This window comes from Vulpes vulpes, chromosome 1, assembly GCF_048418805.1.
Source record: "Vulpes vulpes isolate BD-2025 chromosome 1, VulVul3, whole genome shotgun sequence".
Lineage (NCBI taxonomy): Eukaryota > Metazoa > Chordata > Mammalia > Carnivora > Canidae > Vulpes > Vulpes vulpes.
In genome coordinates, this window is record NC_132780.1 from 153,105,924 (window position 1) to 153,126,217 (window position 20,294).

General features: G+C 36.4%; 1 protein-coding gene across 7 annotated transcripts in view; it reads left to right on the forward strand.

Annotated features, from left to right (window-relative positions):
* ZNF451 (zinc finger protein 451) overlaps positions 1-20,294 on the forward strand; it is an 88,933-nt gene that overhangs the window by 16,379 nt on the left and 52,260 nt on the right. For 5 of the 7 annotated variants that reach the window (XR_011996670.1, XR_011996673.1, XM_072734742.1 and 2 more), the window contains one exon: positions 18,865-18,990. The exons of 1 other annotated variant lie outside the window; for it this stretch is intronic. Coding sequence is in view for 2 of the 6 variants with exons in the window: in XM_072734742.1 (XP_072590843.1) it covers positions 18,865-18,990 (126 nt within the window). In the remaining 4 variants the exon portion in view is untranslated. Of the gene's footprint in view, positions 1-15,484; positions 18,304-18,864; positions 18,991-20,294 lie in introns of those variants that run through there. One more of the 7 variants, XM_025991101.2, reaches the window with a different exon arrangement.

Genomic DNA, 20,294 nt, shown 5'->3' on the forward strand with positions numbered 1-20,294 from the left:
CAGAGGAAGCAGTATCCTTAACCTGTTTGTTGATTTTAAAATCTTTCTCTGGCATACTTGAATGATGATAGTGTTATAAAACTAAAAATAGGGATTTGATCTAGGGGGTTGATCTACTGCAACCCCAGTAGCATATGGAGCTCACAATTAGATAATAAGTTTTCATATTGTACCTGCCATAGAATTCTCCATGGGTGAACCTTGGATGTTTAAATCTCTCTAGATTTTCCTAGGAAGTTTTGGTATAGTTGCAAATTTAATGATTTGGTATTCTCAATGGGGATGCGTCTAATCCTTTTTCTTCAAAATGTTATTTCTTGACTAGACGTAAAATGTATATGAAGATAATATGATTTCTTGCATTTACTGTGTACAGAGAAACTGTTTCCATTGTTATATGAAGTGCCTTTTTAAATTTCACCCTATTGTTTAAAACTTAACATTTTGATGTCTTGCATATGTTGCTGGTGATATTTATGTGAGTTCTGTACAGTGAGTTTTTAAAATCTTGTAGTTTATTCATCATCTGTACAATTGCACTATCTAAATGTACTCTCCTTCTGAATGTTAATTTGTTTTCTTTATAGCACTGTTAATCCATTTCAGAAGGTTGTAGAGTATGCCCTTCCCCCTTTATTTAAATAACTTCACAGTAGTTCTTTTTAGTTACTAGTGATTGGCTCAGTTTCCTGGGCATTAAGGCAGCTTTGTTTTCTGTCTGCACATTCTAGGTTTTCTGATTGAGTCATTTGTCTCCTATCTAACCTTGTTCTAAGCCATGATAACACAACTTCTATTGATAAGTGGATGTGTTTACTTGGTGAGAAGAAACAAGGACATTAAGAAAAGTAAATTTGCTGACACTTTATTTTTTTTAGTGTAACAGCTTCCTTATCGCTGTGTAATTGCATTTAAATTTTTTTTAACTGCGTGGCAGCTTCTTTAGAATTCCATTTATTTACTTAGCCCTCAAAATGATATTTTGAGGGGAACATAAACTGTTTCAGGATACTTGGATACTATTTAGTATATTACATTAGTACTATGCTAATAATTTACTGAATGATACCTAAGTGACCTGATTGATAATGTCCTTAAGGGCCCAATACATCAGGATAACCTCTCAGGTACTAAAAATGAGGAGGTTGGAATAGACACATTCCAGAATCCCTTCTAGCGATAAAATTGGATACAGAGTTAAATGACATGGATGAACAGAGTTAAATGCCACATTCACTATTCTTGAGGATATAATTTACTGGGATTCTGATGAAGGTTAGAAATTACGGACTAGATCTTTGTAGAAATAGTTTAAAGATTGCAATAACTAAAAAGTTTTGTTTTTAACATGAGGCATATTTTGCCCCAGACTTGCACTGTTTTAAGTTTCTTTGTCTTTTGAAATTTACCATTCTTAATGTTAGTGGCTAGTCCAATAATTGGTTGTGATATCTGTGTGCATCTTATGCATGTCATCCAGTTGACCAGGTTCATTCTATATAGTTGTCATTTGTGGATATAGAAACCAATCAATTCTTCTGTCTTTTGCTTAAGAAAATATACAGGTGGAAGTTACTATTTGACTGATGATGATCACTATTGAATGCAAATCTTTTAGTTATTTTTCAGAAGTAACAAGTTTTGTAAGCCATCAAAATATTCTTTTATGGAATTTCCCTTCCTGGATGAATGATGAGAATATTGTTTTATTAAATCTTTTTTTCTCCTATTGATTACTGGGATAATATTTTTGTACTACTTTGTCCTTTCTTTTGTTTGCCTTTATAGTAATGAAAACTTTTTATATTAGTGTTTGGTACCATTGAGATAGCTTATTACTGGAAATTATGTTGGCTTCCAGTGGGGTATATCTGGAAGTGATCAGTCCAACTATGTCCTTTTGATGTTATCATATTAATTTCATTCTTTATATTGATCTTTTCTTCCCTTTTATGTAACACCTCTTTCTAGGATGTCTGATCTTCCCTTTAATCTCTGATGTAGATTATATTTTTTATTCAACCAGTAAATACTAGCCAGGATTTTGATGTGGCTTTGTGTTTGTGTACTTAAATACAATGCCTTCATTATTGTAAGAGATTTTTCTAGTTTTCTCCTTTGTCCTTTTTTAAAAAAGTAGCCAGTCCAGTCTCTGGAACTATTATTTACTGACTTTTGAAATTCAATCAATTTTTAATGCCTTATTTAATGGCAGTATTATTTTCTCATTTTGCATAGTTTTCACACAAATATATTATTACATATAGTTTATGGTTAATTGCATCTTCTCATAAAAATTGTAAGCCCATTACCATACCATGAAGTTATAAAAAGCTCTGACATATACTCTATCTTAAAATTACCCAGTTTTCTGTAGGTCTTAAGGGCTTTACCTGTTTTATTGAGATGTCTATTTCACATGATCTCTTGGATTTTCTGATGCCTTGTCAAGAATTCAGTAAGAATTCTCAGGTTGTCTGTACTTTGTCATAGGACTTTGGAGATCTTTCAAGTTGTATTGAGTTTTCTAATACTCCTAAGTATATTCCTTGGTAGAAGTGAAAGTAATGCTTTGTATTTAGTCTTATTTTAAACTCTGCTTTGATCTTAAATGCTTCATATGTTATTGTGAGTTCTGTTAAGAAGTCTCTTTATAAGACCTATTTTCATATGCTTCCCCCCCCGCCCTTCAGCTGCCTATCATATGCCTTCTCTTTTCTGTCCTTGCCCATAGGAGTAGCTGTATCTCATCACTCAGTTTTAAGGGCTACAATTAGACCTCTTGATAATTCCTACTTTTATCTGTGATAGCTGTGTTTCACACTATTTAGTGTGCATTTAACACTAATGTCCTGTAATAACTATCATGTTTGTGGTCCCTTTACCTATACCACGTTAATTACTGGGGCAACAATGATATGAGTGATTAGGGGGAAGCATTTTCCAAGTCACAAATTTCAGTTCCATTTTTTTGAACATACTTAATTGTATTAAACATTTCTGCTCTTAGGTGTGCAGTGCTTCCTTTTTTGCCTTGGTCTGAGTATAGTCAGTGTTTAATTAGCCTTATTTAGATTCTTAGCAACAGTTGCATGCATGTTATAGCCTTTGTCTAATGGCTTATAACAACTCCTGTTTACTTTCAGCAAAAATATTTTTTGAGATCTTGAAAGCACCTTGATAGCCTTAGGTCTAAAAGTTGTTTTCCTGCATGGGAAGCAAGTATAGGAGAAAATTTTCATTTATAGAGCTCACATTTAGTACACTGTTAGAAATTACAAGGCGTTCTTGAAGAAATTCACCCTTATTTTGCATATGAGAAAATGAAACATCATTAAGCACATTGCTCAAGTGATGGAATGTAGCTTTGAATATTGACTATTCCTCCAAAGTCTCAATTCAGCATTGTACTAGGCTGCCTCTTTGTGGTTTTCAAGGCTCAAGTTATAACTTCTCTGAAAAGCTAATTTGACATATACTAATCTTTTTCTTCCCTTAATTTTGTGTTTATGGCTGTACTCTCATCCCTTAGTACTTGATGTCTTATATTAACTAATTCCTGGTCATTTCACTTGTCCGATCAGAAACCCTAACCTCTTAGTTTTTCCATTGAGATTTCACTGTGGCACTAAAATTGTTCATGATGAATGGTCATTGGCTTGTTTCACATAATCCATTTGTTTTCAGCACTTACCATTTTAGTCAAGGGTCTTTTTTTTGCTTTTATTTTTTTTTTTCTGCCTTTTGTGTTACAACTGTTTTGTTTCAGATACTTAAGTTTGGTGTGTATGTGGGGTGGTGTTTTTTTTTTTTTTTTTGGCTGGCATCTTTAGGATATTGGCTAGGAAGGAAGGTGGAATGGTGCAAAGCACAGGTATGTAAATTCTAAGACTTTCATCTGAGTATTAGCAAGTCACTTGTTTCCTGAGCCTCAGTTTTCCTACTCTCAAATGAGGTAATGCCTGGAAGTACTTTGAAAATTCAAAAGCCCAGTATAGATTTCTTTTCTTTCAAAGGTGTGCTGTTTCTACCTAGATATAACTGTGGGATGGTATTGGATATAAATACTGATACATTTTATGATGTATATTTAATAGCATGTAATAGTTCATGTCATCAGATCATGTTCCCCTTGTTTACAGTTTTTTAAGGCTTAACCATTAAGCTGTATTACAAGCTTATCAATACACTAGATCATTGAAAGGCATATTTAAAGTAAAATAGTCTCTTAAGTGCAGGCTAAGAAATGCTCATGATAAACAATAAGAAAAAATAAAAGAATGTAGAATGAAGAGCTAGGATATGTAGGTATGTATATGATTTTTGATGGATGCTGTTTTGTCCCTTTGTGTCTATGTTGGCAACAATCTTCTATCATAGTTTTTAATAACTGTATGCAGGCAGGCACTGAGGAAGGTCTGGGGGAACTGAGAGTTATTAATAAGAGATGGTATATTCTCTTAAGAAAAAGAAATAACCAAAATGATGTAATTGTCCTGTTTGGAGGAATGCCTGCGATGAAGTTGGAATGGAAGAGAGGGCCATCTAGAGGGATCAAGGAAGCTTTTCTTACTTAGCAAATAATTTGAGCTGGGGTTTGCATCATGATTAGAGAAGAGATAGTTGGACCAGTGGAGAATCAAAAGCCAGGCATTGAGAGGAATCAGTGTATACAAAGGCATGTGGAACATTGTGTCTGGTTTCAGAACTTTCTGGAACAGCCTTTATGCGGGACAGTTGGTGGAGATTAAGCTGAAGAAAGGATAAATTACTCCTGGAAATGTATTGGTTCCCACCTATTTGAAGTGTACCAAGTTTGTGTGGCCATTATTTGTGAGGTTATAGACGTAGTCTGTCTAGAGTTTGCTTTGTACCATAGTCCCCTGTGGACATCTAGAGCAATTCTTTTTCTTTCCTGAACTGAGCCAAAGGAGGGCTTTCAGTTAGTGCACCTCTAGTCCCAGGCACAGCTTAAGCAGTGAAAAAGAACAGACACTGGTAGAGAACAACTTTGAAGATGAACAAGATGATGACATTAAAGTGGAGTGTGACAGACCATTATGGGGATACAGTTGCATATTTCAGGACCTCCTATTGGCATTGTGTCCTCAGTGTAGCTAAATGTGGCTGATTTCCCTGTACCTTGGTTTACAGATAATTTGAGGGTAGACTTGGGGAAAATGAAGTTATTTATAAAAATGTTGCTTCATTGGAATTTGGAAGTGGTGTATTGAAGAACAACCTCTAAACCTTGTGCCAGTGGTATCTCCAGCAGCACCCAAAACACATTTTGTCAACATCCTGTTTGTTTTTTCTGTGATTTGAGTTTCCTTTCTTGCTCTGGTTGCCACTTTCATTCACCGTTTCTCTTTTTTCTTCCTAATTCATCTTTTTCTTCCTGTGCCAGAGGTATAGCAGTGGCACTCAGGGTTAAAGTTATAATCTTCCCCTTGCAACTTCAGAGATATCTAAAAATTCTCAAGTTCCAAATATGTTTTTGTTTTGTTTACATTTGGGTTTTTTCTTTTTATTTTGTTTTAGGTTTTGGGGGGGTGTTTTGTTTTTGTGTGTGGTCCTGTACTGAAATAGAATCAAAGTCATTCTTTCTAGGAGGGGATTTTTATAATTATAGATATGGCAATTGACCCAAAAGACATTACAGGAGGAAGAATCTTACTTAACAGGTTTGGTGGTACTTGCCTTCTTAACCGAGTTAAGTACTTTACAGAATGGGGTATATCTGTATGTTTTTAAGTTTGCCACATAAAGCAGATGTTCTGTGTACCTAGTATTTGTAAACAGTAACCAGTTGTGGGTTGGGAAGATGATTGCTTTGTACAAAAGGGTTGTTTCCTGGTTCCAAAGCTTTGCTGCTGGAGATGGTAAATAAATATTGTACTGCTTTGCTGTGTTTATCCCTTCTGCTCTCTCTGTATTTGAATATAAAATTCTTGAGAAAAACTGTTGCTTTTCAAAAAGTTATTTTGGGGTGTGGTTTGAGCCATAAGTTGGGTAGAAGGGGCTTCTGTTAAGCAGAACTTCTGGGAGTGCAAACTTCAGACCAAATTCTGAACTGCAGCTTTAGGATGGGTAATAATAAGCAGGCTTTGAAATTTGAGTTTGTGTGAAATAATGCAGTTCGGAATTCTATTCTAACCAAGTGTACTGGTCAGATAGATAGTTACAATAATTTATGAAGTTAATTCATTCCACTTTCACAGTTGCCCCTTTGAACTTTCTTTTAAACTTGGGATCCCTTCTTTAAATAGAACATAAGGATAATGGCTAGAATAATTATTCTCCATCTGATGCACCTCTGACTAGTTTGTGCCAGCTGACATTCAGGGAGATATTATAAGAACAACAAATAAACATTTGCCTTGGATTATTCTCTATATCCCTCTCCCTATTCCTCTCCCTTACCTCCTGCAAATTTCATCTTCCCTTATTACTGGCTTTTCTATAGCCAAAAAAGTGCTCTTGGTGAGTCAGGGAACTGGGTTGTTGTGATCAGTTCTCTGGATTACTCATTTTACAGAGTGTTTTCTCCTAGCTTATCTCACCCTGTACAGAAACGAAATCCATTTCATAGAGAAAGATCCATTTACTATATTCATATTTTCATTTAAAAAGTAATTTTGTATAAAGCCAAATTTGATAGTTACTCAAGAACTAAAGTGCTTTTTAGAGATTAGTGGTGATTTTAAAATATATCAGATGCTCATTATAAAAAAGGCTCAAAATAATATAATGCAACCAACTATTATAAAATGACAATTTCTTCTGTGAAGCCCTGCTTTTTTCAGTATTTCTAGAAATTGCTTTACAAAAGCAGTACTATTCCTTTAATTCTGTATTTCCTTTGACTTGATCTTGGCAAATATTTTTAGAAAACTGATTTAGCTAGTTAAAGCAGTAAGAAAGGACTTAGAAGTTCAACTTGAGTAAAGTGAAAGATCTGCCTGTATTTAATATTTGAATCTATTCATAAAACCTTAGAAAAGTTTTACGAAGCAGGTTATAGTCCACTTCCTCTGCATTCAGTACCAAGCCCAGTTCTTAACTACCAGAAGGGAGCTGGCAGTGTATGGCACATAGCTTCTTAAACTTAATGCACTGCAGGATTGAGAGTGAATAGTTCAAGGAACAGGCCTTTATTTGTAGATGAATTCTAAAAGAAAGCCTACCTCTAATAAAACTCAAGCTCTAGTAAAAATTACTTTGGGGACATTATTAGTTTCCATGTGAATAAATATATTAAACATTGAGAAATTACCTTGGTCATTGGAAAAGTTGAGAGTCTTGCTTTCTATTTTTATATCCCAAACAGGAAAAGAGGAAGGTCAGGTATAGTTGAATAAGCTAATATTTTTTCGATTTTTAATTTGCCTAATTATATTTTTAATAATTTAAGTACACTTAAAAATACAAATGAGTATATGTGCTTTGCAGTTTGTCTTAAGCATATATGTATTTAAAGAAAAATACAAAATTTCAAGTATGTTTTAGCTAAATGCTTTTTGCTTTAAAATAGTAATGGTGTTTGACATCAAAGCTCTGTAAAATATATTTTCCTGATAGTCATTAAAGCTGTGAACTGAATATGACCTACCTTAGTTATAATTAATATCTTTTCCTGTTAGGTTTGAAAAATAATGTAGCCTAAACATTGGATTTCTAGAGAGAAAAATCTGGAGGGAAAAAAGTTAAATACAATTTACTAACAGATTATGTTCCTTTTCGATACAAAATTTCCATCTACCTTATGAAAGATAAATGTTAAACTTACATTTTTATAAGGAATTAATTTAAACCAAATCCATTATTCCCAAACAAAATAGTGAGATCCTCAATACTTGTTGTCATACTATCTTGTTGGTTAGAAATTGAAATTTTGTTAATTTTATTATATGTGCTGATTGTAGAAATACTAGAAAAAGATTTTAAAAAATTCTCCAGTTAAACAAGTACTGTAGACATTTTGATTTCTAGCCTTCTAGATATTACTTAACATATTTTAACAAAAGATGAGATTATTTTATTTAAATATAAGTGAGGGGAAGAAGACATTGAAATCTATAGAGTTTATAGCTTCATTGGTGGTGTTTTGTGCCTTTTGTCATTAATTTACCTATTTAATGATCCTGTATGATTTATTTTATAGTTCACATAGTAAGTAGATCAGTTTCACATTAATGTGAGAAACTTTAATAGTTTCCAGGAAATCTTTGTTAGCTCATTAAACTTGATTAGTAAGTAAAAGTATTAATCACTGTGGTGAAAATTTTGTCTAAAGTGTGGAATTCACATTGAATGTAACTCCTGATTATCTTTTATGATCAGACTTTTGAGTTCGTGGGCAGAACCAATTTTAAGTTCAGCTGAACTGATTTCAAGTGTGAGGTGGTTATTGGTCTCTAGCAAAAAGAAAAATCAGGGTAGTGTAGCTAGTTTTTCATAAAGCTAAATTTGTTTAGTATGAGACTACTAGGGGAAATTTTAAAATATTAGCTTGAGATTTTTGTCTTTACTCTTTAGAAATTATGGTGACCATTGATAATTAGTTTCTTTTAAAATGTCCCTGACAAGGGACTCCTGTGCCAGGTTTTCCTTTTCCTCTTGCCCCCAGTTAGGTTGACGCATTGAATCCCATCATTACAGATTAGATCTCCTAAGAAAGCCCTCTTCTTTTCCAAGTTATACCTTACTCCTAGACTTGGAATTTTTGCTCTAACTCTTCCACACTACATTAAAACTTAAAAAATAAATAAAAATAAGTAAAATCAAACTTAAACATTTTATCCTCAAGAACAAAAGAATTCTTGGTTACTTTCACCTGTATAGGCATACCTTAGAGATACTGCGGGTTTGGTTCCAGACCATCACAATAACACATATATTAAGTGTGCAGTAGTATTGTGTATAAAAAAAAATACATGCCTTAATTTAAAAATACCTTATTGCTAAAAAATTCTAACCATCATGAGTTTTCAGTAAGTCCTAACTTTTTTCCTAGTGGAGGGTATTGCCTCGATGTTGATGGCTTTTGACTGACCAGGTTGGTGATTTGCTGAAAGTTGGGGTGGCTGTGGCAATTTTTAAATATAAAACAGTAGTGAAGTTGGCCACATTGATTAACTCTGCTTTTTAGGAATGATTTCTCTAGCATAGTAATATTCCAAATCCTTTGTTGTCACTTCAACAATCTTTACAGCATCCTCACAAGGAATAGGTTCTGTCTCAAGAAACCTCTTTGCTCATCCATAAGAAGCAATTCCTTATCTGTTCATTTATCATTAGCTTGCAGCAATTCAGTCATATCTCAGGCTCTACTTCTAATTCCAGTTCTCTTGATGTTTCTACCACATCTACAGTTACTTCGTCCATGAAAGTCTTGATTGAACCCCTCAAAGTCATCCATGAGGGTTGGAATCAACATCTTCCAAGCTATTAATGTTGATATTTTAAACTCTTCCCATGAATCATGAATATCCTTACTGGCATCTAGAAACCTCCTTTCCAGGAGGTTTTCAGTTTTCTTTGCCCTGATCTGAAATATCACTATCTATGGCAGCTGTAACCTTACAGACTGTATCTCTTAAATAATAAGACTTGAGAGTTGAAGTTGTTCCTTGATCCGTGGGCCGCAGAATGGATGTTGTGTTAGCAGACATGAAAACAACATTCTCGTTGTACATCTCCATCAGAGCTCTTGGGTGACCAGCGCATTGTCAATGAGCAGTCAAATTCTGAAGGAATTTTTGTTCTGAGCAGTAGATCTCAACAGTGGGCTTAAAATATTCAGTAAACCATCATGTAAATAGATGTGCTTTCATTCCAGCCTTACTCCATTTACAAAGCACTGGCAGAGTAGACAGCATAATTCTTAAGGGCCTTAGGATTTTCAGAATGGTTAATGAGCACTGGTTCCAACTTAAAAAGTCACCAGCTGTGTTGGCCCCTAACAAGAGAGTCAGCCTGTCCTTGGAAGCTTTGAAGCCAGGCATTGACCTCTCTAAGCTATGGAAGTCCTAGATAGCATCTCCTTTCCAATAGAAGGCTATTTCATCCATATTGAAGCTCTGTGGTTTAGCGCAGCCACCTTCATTAATTATCTTAGCTAGCTCTGAATAACCTGCTGTAGCTTCGACATCACCTGCTGCTTCACCTTGTACTTTGATGTTATGAATCAGCTTTTCCTAAGCCTCATGAATCAACCTCTGCTAGCTTCAAACTGCTCATTTTCCTTACCTCTCTCAGCCTTCACAAAATTGAAGAGTTAGGGCTTTGTTCTGGACTGGGCTTTTGGCTTAAGGGAATGTTGTAGCTGGTTTGATCTATTCAAAACGCTAAAACTTTTTTTTTTTTTTTTTAAGATTATTTACTTATTTATTTGACAGAGAAAAGAGTACAGTTGGGGAGAAGCAGAGAGCCCAATGCAGGGCTGTGGGGTTCCATCCCAGGACCCTGGGATCATGACCTGAGCCAAAGGCAGACACTTACTTAACTGACTGAGCCACCCAGGCACCCCTAAAACTGTCTTCATATCAGCAGTAAGGCTGTTCTGCGTTATCATTCATGTTTCCTTACAGTAGCACTTGTAATTTCCTTCAAAAACTTTCTCTTTGCAGTTTGCAAGTTGGCAGTTTGGTGCAAGGGGCCAAGCTTCCAGCCTGTCATGGTTTTCATTATGCTTTTCCCACTAAGTTAAATCATTTCTAACTTTTAAAATGATAAATGTGCAACTCTTCCTTTCACCTGAACACTGAGAGGTCATTGTCAGATTATTGATTGGCATCATTTCAATATTTATGTCTCAGGAAATAGGCCTAAGGAAGGGGAGCGAGACAAGGGAATGGCCAGTTGGTGGAGCCATCAGAACACACACAACATTTATTACAGAAACAATTGTAATACTAATATCAAAGATCACAGATCACTACAAAAATATAACAATAAAAATTTTTGAAATATCTCAATTACCTAAAAATGACACAGGCATGGAGTGAGCAAGTGCTGTTGGAGAAATCATGCCAGTAGACTTGCTGGATGCAGGGTTGCCACAAGCCTTCAATTTGTTAAACAAACAAGAAGTATCTACAAAGTGCAATAAAATGAGATATGCCTATACAGACTTAGCTTTCATGGATATGTGTACTCAGATTTAACCAGTATTCTTAATCTGGCGGCCATTTCTAGGACACAGCCCAGATTCAGTTTGTACAACCCAAGTTTTACATTTAAGAAAACGTAAAGAATAGGGGCAGCCGGGTGGTTCAGTCGATTAGGCATCTGCCTTCAGCTCAGGTCATGATCTCAGGGTTCTGGGATTGAATCCAGATTGGGGCCCTGCTCAATGGGGTGTCTGCCTGTGCTCTCCCTCTCTCTCTCAGATAAATAAAACCTTTTAAAATAGTGTAGAGAATATACTAGAGAGGGTGCCTGGGTGGCTCAGTCGGTTAAGCATCTGCCTTTGGCTTGGGTCATGATCCCAGGGTCCTGGGATGAAGCCCCACATCGGGCGCTCACGTAGGAGCCTGCTTCTCCTTTCCCTCTGCCTGCTGCTTCTCCTGCTTGTGTGTTCTCTCTCTGTTTAGATAGATAAGGTAGAATCTTTAAAAAGAAAAAAGTATATTGGAGGATATAAGAAGTTCATAATGTCCAGGGTGAGCACAGGATCATAGAGAGAGAGGCCATATTAGCCTGGCTTCTGAGGTTCTGGAAAGCTTTTCGTCTGTACCTGGTGTGACCCTCACTTTGTAACCTTCCAACTCCTGATCATCCACAGATTTTTTTTGTGTGTCAGACTGTCATTTTAGCCATATTATTTTTAAAAACAGTTTATTTTAAAAGTTTTATTTAAAATATTTTTTCATAGTCATTGAATTAGAATTTGCCTTTTAATGTTTTCTGACTTTACAACTTTTTCTTCAATTCTGTGAAGACCCCACACACTTCCCCAGTGGGAGTGGAAGAGGTTATGGAAGAAAAACTGATGCAGGGAATGATCTATTAAAATAGAGAGAAACCACTCTCCCCTCCCTACTTAAGACTTTCCTGAGACGCCTGGGTCGCTCAGTGGTTGAACATCTGCCTTCTGCTCAGGGCATGATCCCTGAGTCCTGGGATCGAGTCCTGAATCGCGCTCCCTGCATGGAGCCTGCTTCTCCCTCTGCCTGTGTCTCTGCTTTTCTCTCTGTGTCTCTCTTGAATAAATAAATAAAATGTTAAAATTATTAAAAAAAAAAAAAAAGACTTTCCTATCCTTCTCCCCAAAAATAGCTGAGTGGATAGCATTTTCTTGTAGATCATTTCCTATCCCTGTGGACTCAATAGTATTTATTCTTTAGTCATATCTAACATGGAAATTGATCCAGGGTGACCACAGCATTGTGCTTCAAGAAGAATGAAAATGCTATAGCTTGTGAACATTTTATTCTTACCATTCTTATATTGAGAGCCAATTCCTTCTAGCTTGAAAATTTACTTAACTGAAAGTGACCATAGGAAAGCCCTATGGACCTAAATGCTTATTAATACCATAGGCTTTGGGCAGCCCCAGTGGTGCAGCGGTTTAGCACCGCCTGCAGCCTGGGGTGTGATCCTGGAGACCTGGTATTGAGTCCCATGTCAGGCTTCCTGTATGGAGCCTGCTTCTCCCTCTGCCTGTGTCTTTGCCCCTCTCTTTCTCTCTTTCTCAATCTCTCTGTCTTTATGAATAAAATCTTTAAAAAAATACTATAGACTATGGGGAAGATTGGCGTAACTAACCTAAGAACAGTCCTAGAATTTTGTGATTTCACATTAAATTACAGTTCAGCATTTTGGCACTAATGGAGTAGTGGAAAACTCCCAAACTCAAGACTATAGTGTCCCTTTTTCATCTTAATTTTACAGAAGACATTTAAGATACTTTCATCTAGCCTGAAATAAGATCAGTTTCTGCCCATGTTCCTGACAAATAATACTATAGCTTTGGTTCTGTGGTTGAATCAATAACAAGGTGGTGGCCTACAGTAAGCTTTTTCTCCCTTGCCTTCTGGTAAGTTAGTTTCTAAACATACTGATTCTTTGACTTCCCTATTCTATGTAAAATAGGGCCTTCTGTGATCTAATAGGTAAAATCCCTAGTAGGTATTTTAATATCCATATCCATGATCTTTTTTTTCTTTTCTTTTTTTTTTTTTAAAGATTTTATTTATTTATTCATAGAGACAGAGAGAGAGGGAGAGGCAGAGACACAGGCAGAGGAAGAAGCAGGCATCATACAGAGAGCCTGACGTGGGACTCGATCCAGGGTCTCCGGGATCACGCCCTGGGCTGCAGGCGGTGCTAAACTGCTGCGCCACCGGGGCTGCCCTGATCTTGTTTTTCTAGTGTATGTGTTCTCTCAGAACCACAGGAGTATTTAATTTTGTAAAATCAATAGGCTAGCCCTGTCTTGGATCACAAACAATGGAAATCCAAGGGATTTGGCTTTCTGGAAAGAGTTGAGTGTTCATACATAACCCATTACTCGTGCCTGGCTTTAACCAGTAACCTTGATCCCAAAACCTAATTGTGATAGAAAAATATCATATGACTGTCATCCCCTGCTCTGTATAATTAATTTTTCACCATTTTAGGAGAAAACATTCTTATTTTAAATACTTCATTTTTCTCATACGTGGTAGAGGTTTCAAAGTTGAAGCTCATTCTTTCTCTAGCTCTACCATTCATTCCTTTATATCAACTCCTGACAGATTGTCTACTTAAGTGCTTTTGATATATGTAGCTATAGAGAGATTGATTTTGTTTTTGTTTTTAAGAAGAAAATAGAAACTTTCCCCTTCAAGGAAAAAGAGAAGGAAACTAAAGTCAGTTTTAAATGTTTTTTGTTGTCAGTATCGGAGTTGTTAGGTCTTTTGAGCCTTTCCAAATCATGAAAGATAATAAATAGATTAGAATTAGTTGGGAATCACAGAAGTAATCTTTTTTATTAACATAACGAGATAGTGGGGAATCCCTGGGTGGCTCAGCGGTTTAGTGCCTGCCTTTGGCCCAGGGCGCGATCCTGGAGTCCCAGGATCGAATTCCGCGTTGGGCTCCTGGCATGGAGCCTGCTTCTTTCTCCCTCTGCCTGTGTCTCTGCCTCTCTCTCTCTATCATGCATAAATAAATAAATAAATCTTAAACAACAACAACAACAACCAGATAGTTAATTAAAAGATAACATAGGGGTATCCCTGGGTGGCTCAGCAGTTCAGTGCCTGCCTTTGGCCCAAGGTGTGATCCTGGAGTCCCGGAATTGAGTTCCCGTATCAGGCTCCCGGCATGAAGCCTGCTTCTCTCTGCGCGCCTCTCTCTCTCTCTCTCTCTCTCTCTCTCTCTCTCTCTTTCTCTTTCTGTGTCTATCATGAATAAATAAATAAAATCTTAAAAAAAATAAAAGATAACATAGGCTACTGATAGCTAAATATGAGGAAAATAATTTTAGCAAATTGTCAATACTAATAGTTTTTACTTAATTGACTGCCAAAGAGTAATGTTCTAGGGCTAGAGATTAATTTTAGAATGAAGTTGAAGAAATGTAAACAAATGTTTAAATGTTGATTAAAGGACCAAATAATTTATGTTCCAAGTCTATGAATATAGTTGCAGGGAGTAAAGTTCATACTTAAATTTTGCAGCAAGTGGAATACTAAAGATCTTTCCCAATCAATATATAATCTCTGTGTTTTAGACTTTGGTCTTCATTTAGTTTTGTGCCCAGAGTATATTTAGAGTTTATAACGTAAAGCAGAGAATCATTACTTGTGCTTTAAAGGAAACTTTAAGAATAAATATTATTAAAGTCTTCCTGAATGAGTATAACTTCAGTATTTCAGAATGATTATTTTGTGGTGGCCTAGGAGAAAGTAAAATGGTTCTGGAACCATAAATTGAAGGGTAGCTCTTCTAGATTAGGATTACTTTAGTTAATCCAAACCATGGTCACCTTTCTGTCCCCAGAATATTCACATTATTATGATCCAACAACATATTTTTATAGGTAAATCCTCATTTATACCTTGACTCCCTTGTGTGTTATTATAACGTTGGTTTTCTTTGCCTCCAAGCATGACTTTTCTAGAGTTTAAGACCTAAATAAATAAATGTATCTGTGTCAGGAAAACTAACCTACTGTAGGCCCATGTTTGTTTGTTTGTTAAAGAATGTATTTTATTTATTTATTCATGAAAGACATGGAGAGAGAGAGGCAGAGACACAGGCAGAGGCAGAAGCAGGCTCCATGCAGGGAGCCTGATGTGGGACTCGATCCTGGACTCCAGGATCACGCCCTGGGCCAAAGGCAGATGCTCAACCTTTGAGCCACCCAGGAGTCCCTAGGCCCATGTTTAAATATTATTAACTTCCTTAAATTAAAAAATTCTTTTAGGATCTACTCTAAATTTCCTTCTCAAGGTAGCACCTACATTTGAAATAATATTTTTGTCTTCCCAGAGGACATTTACTTTTAATACAGATAAATATGCCTTTACTAAAGGATTGGAGCTCAAATAAATAGCTTTTCGTGAATTATTTCTGGTAAGCTGCATTGTCCTGTGACTTGTAAAAGAATATTTTGAAGTTAGGAAAATGTCATCTATTACCTGGTACAAGAGTGTAGGCTGGCTAAGTGGTCAGAAAGTGAGTTGAAACTACTTGGACCCAGAGTGATTCTGTGAGCATTCCTTATTGCAAAGGTGTGGCCTCATACTGAAAATACCATTTTGGCCTCAGCTATAACTCACTTCAGTGTAACTTTTGTGCACTTGGAAAATCACATCTGATGTTTGACATGGTTGATGTAATTCTGTCCCACTGTAGATAAAATTTGGGTTGTACATACATGACTGACTTGCCTAAAGAGTGGTATTTAGTTAGTAACCTAGTCTTTCTAGTAGAAAAAAATTTTAATAGACTTTTTAAAAGAAGTTTTAGGTTTACAGCAAAACCGAGAGGAAAGTACAGAGGTTCTGGTATACCTCCTGCCCTTAGACGTTCATAGCTTCCCTCATTATCAGAATCCCCCAACATACTAGTACGTTTGTTATGATCCGTGAACCTACAGTGATGCATCATTATCACCCTAAGTTTCCATTAGGGTTCACTACTGATGTACATTCTGTGGGTTTGGACAAATTTATGGTGACAGGTGTCTATCTTTATAGTTGGACACACATCATACAGAGTGATTTTACTGCTCTGTAGACCCCTACTCTGCCAGCTCATCACTCCCTTCCCCCAGCTCTGGGCAACCACTGATCTTTTTATTGTCACATTGTTTTGCCTTTTCCAGACTGTCATGTAGTTGGAATCATGCAGTATGCAGACTTAAAATCAGCCTCTTTTTTTTTTTTTTAAGATTTTATTTATTTATTTATGAGAGACACACAGAGGCAGAGACACAGGCAGAGGGAGAAGCAAGCTCCCTGCAGAGAACCCAACGTGGGACTTGATCCTAGGGCCCCAGGATCATGACCTGAGTCAAAGACACCCAACTGCCGAGCCACCCAGGTGTACCTAAATGAGCCTCTTTCATTTGGTAATATGTATTTTAGTTTCCTCCATATCTTTTCATAGCTTGATGGCTCATTGTTTGAGGGGAATGGGAGAAAAGGCAGAGGGAGAAAGAATCTTAAGCAGCCTTCGTGCCCAGTGCAAAGCCATGGTAGGCTTGATCTCAGAACTCTGAGATTGTGATCTGAGCCAAAATCAGGAGTTGGACGCTTAACCAGCTGAGCCACCCAGTTGCCGTTTGGCGGCACATTTCTTTTCAGCACTGAATAATGTTCCATCATCTGGATGTACCACAGTTTTAACCATTTATCTGCAAAAAAACATCTTTGTTGCTTCCATGTTTTGGCCATTATGAATAAAGCTCCTATGAATATCTAATTACACAGGTTACTTCACTTCTAACTACCGTTTACTTTGCATGCTGTTTTCTTAGAAAGATCATGAAATCTGTGAACAAAGAGGGTTTTACTTCTTCCTTGATTTATGTGTTGGTGTCTGACATTGATTGGGAGAAATTCTCAGCCATTATTGCTTCAAATATTCTGTTCCTTTCTTTCTTCTGGTATTTTCATTATGCATATGTAACATCATTTGTAATAGTTCTAGGTATTCCATTTTGTGATTTTTTTTTTTTTTTTTAGGCTTTTGTTTTGTTTTTCAGTTTTGGAAGTTTCTGTTGACATATCCTTAAGGACAGAGATTCTTTTTTCAGTGATGAGCAGTCTACTAATGGAGCATTGTTCATTTCTGTAATAGTGTTTTTGATCTCTAACATCTCTTTTTGGTTCTTTCTTAGGATTTCCAACTCTCTTATATTACACATCTGTTCTTTCATGTTGTCTACTTTTTCCATCAGAGCCCTTAGCATGTTAATCAGTTGTTTTGAATTCCTGATCTGATCATTCCAATATCCCTTCCATGCCTGCCTTCTGTGCTTGCTCTGACTCTTCAAACTGTGCTTTCTGCCTTTTAGTATTTCTTGTAAGTTTTAGTTGAAAGGTAGAAATGATATGTTAGGTAAAAGAGGCTTTGGTAAATGGGCCTTAATGTAGTGATAAGGTACGGAGGAGTGGTAGCACTATGTAGTCCTGTGATCTAGTCTCAGTCTTGTTGAGTTTATGGCCCTGGACTGTGACCTTCAGCAGTGCTCCTCAATCCCCTCCATTTTAAGTGGGAAGGATTGCTAGAGTGGCTTGGAATTGTGTATTTGCATTCTCCCAGGTTGATTAGATTCTGGTAAAATTCCTATAGGTTAAGTGCTGGTAAAATAGTTTTTGTTGAGGGCAGGCCTTCTTAAGAGGAACAGAATGCTCTGGCATATTTCAAAATGCTTACTTCTCTCCCCCTGCTGTAAGTATGAGGGGATTTTTCTCTAGTCTTTACTGTAAGAACTTGGTAGAACTTTTGGAGATTAAAAATCTGACAGTTCTCCATGACTGGGTCATCTTGTGGGTCATCTTGTCTTTTAACTCTTGGACTTGTCCGACTAAGTGTCTAGCAATTCATCAATTATAGTTTAGATTTTTTACTCAATACTGCTTCCTGCTGAGGTTTCCCCTCATGGATTTCTGCTCTATTAGTTTGTGATTCTCTGTATTTGCCCCTCTGTTTCTCTTTTTTGGAGCACTGGTTTGCACTGTAACCTTACTTCTCTGGTAGATCTAAGAAGAGTTGTTGACTTCTTGGTTTGTTCAGCTTTTATCTTGTCAGGATGGAGTGGCAACTTATAAGCTCCTTACATGTGGGACCAGAAACTGAGAGGTAGATCTATTTTTTAAAAATAATTTTCTCAAATAAATATTGTTCTGGCACTGCTGAAAAACCAGAACCAGGAACGTTTGTACTATTAGACCTTTTAGGGGGAGACTAATGGCTTAATGGCATTACCTTATAGACTCAGAGCTAAGCATCACCAAACTGTTCAGTATCCCGATAATTATAAAGTAAAGAAGGATGATAAATTGCCCTAGCAGTTAGTTTACCTAACTTCTTGAAAACCACAGATGCTGATAGATAACTGGCTGACTTACAGAATGCCACATAAAGTGTAAAATACATAAGATAACCTCTTAGAAATTTGGTGATGATAAAATTAAATGGTTCTTGGGGCGCCTGGCTGGTTCAGTCGGGAGAGCATGTGACTCTTAATATCAGGGTCATGATTTTGAGCCTCATGTTGGGAATAGTGGTTACTTAAGTAAATAAATAAACTAAAAAAAAGTAAACGATTGTTTAGTACAATAACTCTTTGGTAAATGAATTCATTATCCCAAAGCTAATTTTGTTATTTAAAAGAAATGGAAATTGTTTTTTCCATTATAGGATAATGTTAAGCACAAAGACTATATTGACCATCAGAAGGATAAAGTTGCTTTAACTCTGGCCCGTCTAGCCCGCCATGTTGAAGTGGAGAAACAACAGAAGGAAGAGAAGAATAGAGCATTCAGGGTATGTGGCTAATTAAATTGGTACTTTATCAAATCATGGAATTATTTATAATAAAATTGTAACAAATTTGCCATTAAAAAATGTATAATTGAATCCAAGTTCAGCATGGACTCTAGATAATAGCTCATCATTTTAGTGTAGTACCTCATGATAGCTTTTTATATTTCTATCTTTAGTTAGATTCTGATCATATATGTATACAGGAGGAAAAAAATAGTTGAGTGGACTTTATTTTGGGGAATTAACAGTCACCAGATTTCTTATAGCAGGTGAATAATTAAGAGTTTCTGGTTTCTACATCATAAGAGTGAAAAAGAGTTTATTGGTGCTTTTGTAGACATAAGCTGTTAAAAGGTTATTTTCTACTAAATAGAATCAAACCACTTTCTCAAACTTCAGCCTGTGGAAAAAAAACCTTCAGCCTGCCCCTTCAGACTAAATATATTACTAAAAAAAAATAGAAATTTCAATCAGGTTTGTAGAAGAGATGCTATGTGTAAAATGAAGCCTAATATAGAATCTTCTGATGATATAAATCTTTTTCTTCACTTGCATTAGAAGGCCCCAGGTGAATCACTTAAAGAATCTCTAAATTCTGGGACACCTGGATGACTCAGTCAGTGGAGCATGAGACTCTTGACCTAGGGATCTTGAGTTTGAGCTCCATGTTGGGGGTAGAGTTAACTTAAAAAAAAAAAAATTTTTTTTTTTTTTTTAACAAAATAAAAATAGGGACGCCTGGGTGGCTCAACAGTTAAGCCTCTCCCTTTGGCTCAGGGCATGATCTTGGGGTCCCAGGATCGAGTCCCACATTGGGCTCCCTGTGTGGAGCCTGCTTCTCCCTCTGCCTGTGTCTCTGCATCTCTCTTTCTGTGTCTCTCATGAATAAATAAATAAAATCTTTTGAAAAAAATAAATGAAATAAAATAAAAATAAAAGAATCCCTCAATACTGACAAGTATCTGTTAGAAGTAAAAAGTTGATGAGTTGGGTAAATAAAGCTTCATCCTGGGAGTTTTTTTTTTTTTTTTTTTTTTTAAGATTTAATTTGTTTATTTGACATAGAGCACACAAGCAGGGGGAGTGGCAGGCAGAGGAAAAGGGAGAAACAGCCTCTCCACTGAGCAGAGAACCTGACATGGGGCTCCATCCCTGAACCTTGGGATTATGACCTGAGCCAAAGGCAGGTGCTGAACCGATTGAGCCACCCATGTGCCCCCATTCTAGGAGTTTAAAAATGGAAATTGAGTGCCGCCTGGCTGGCTTAGTCAGTAGAGCATACCACTCTTGATCTCAGGGTTGTG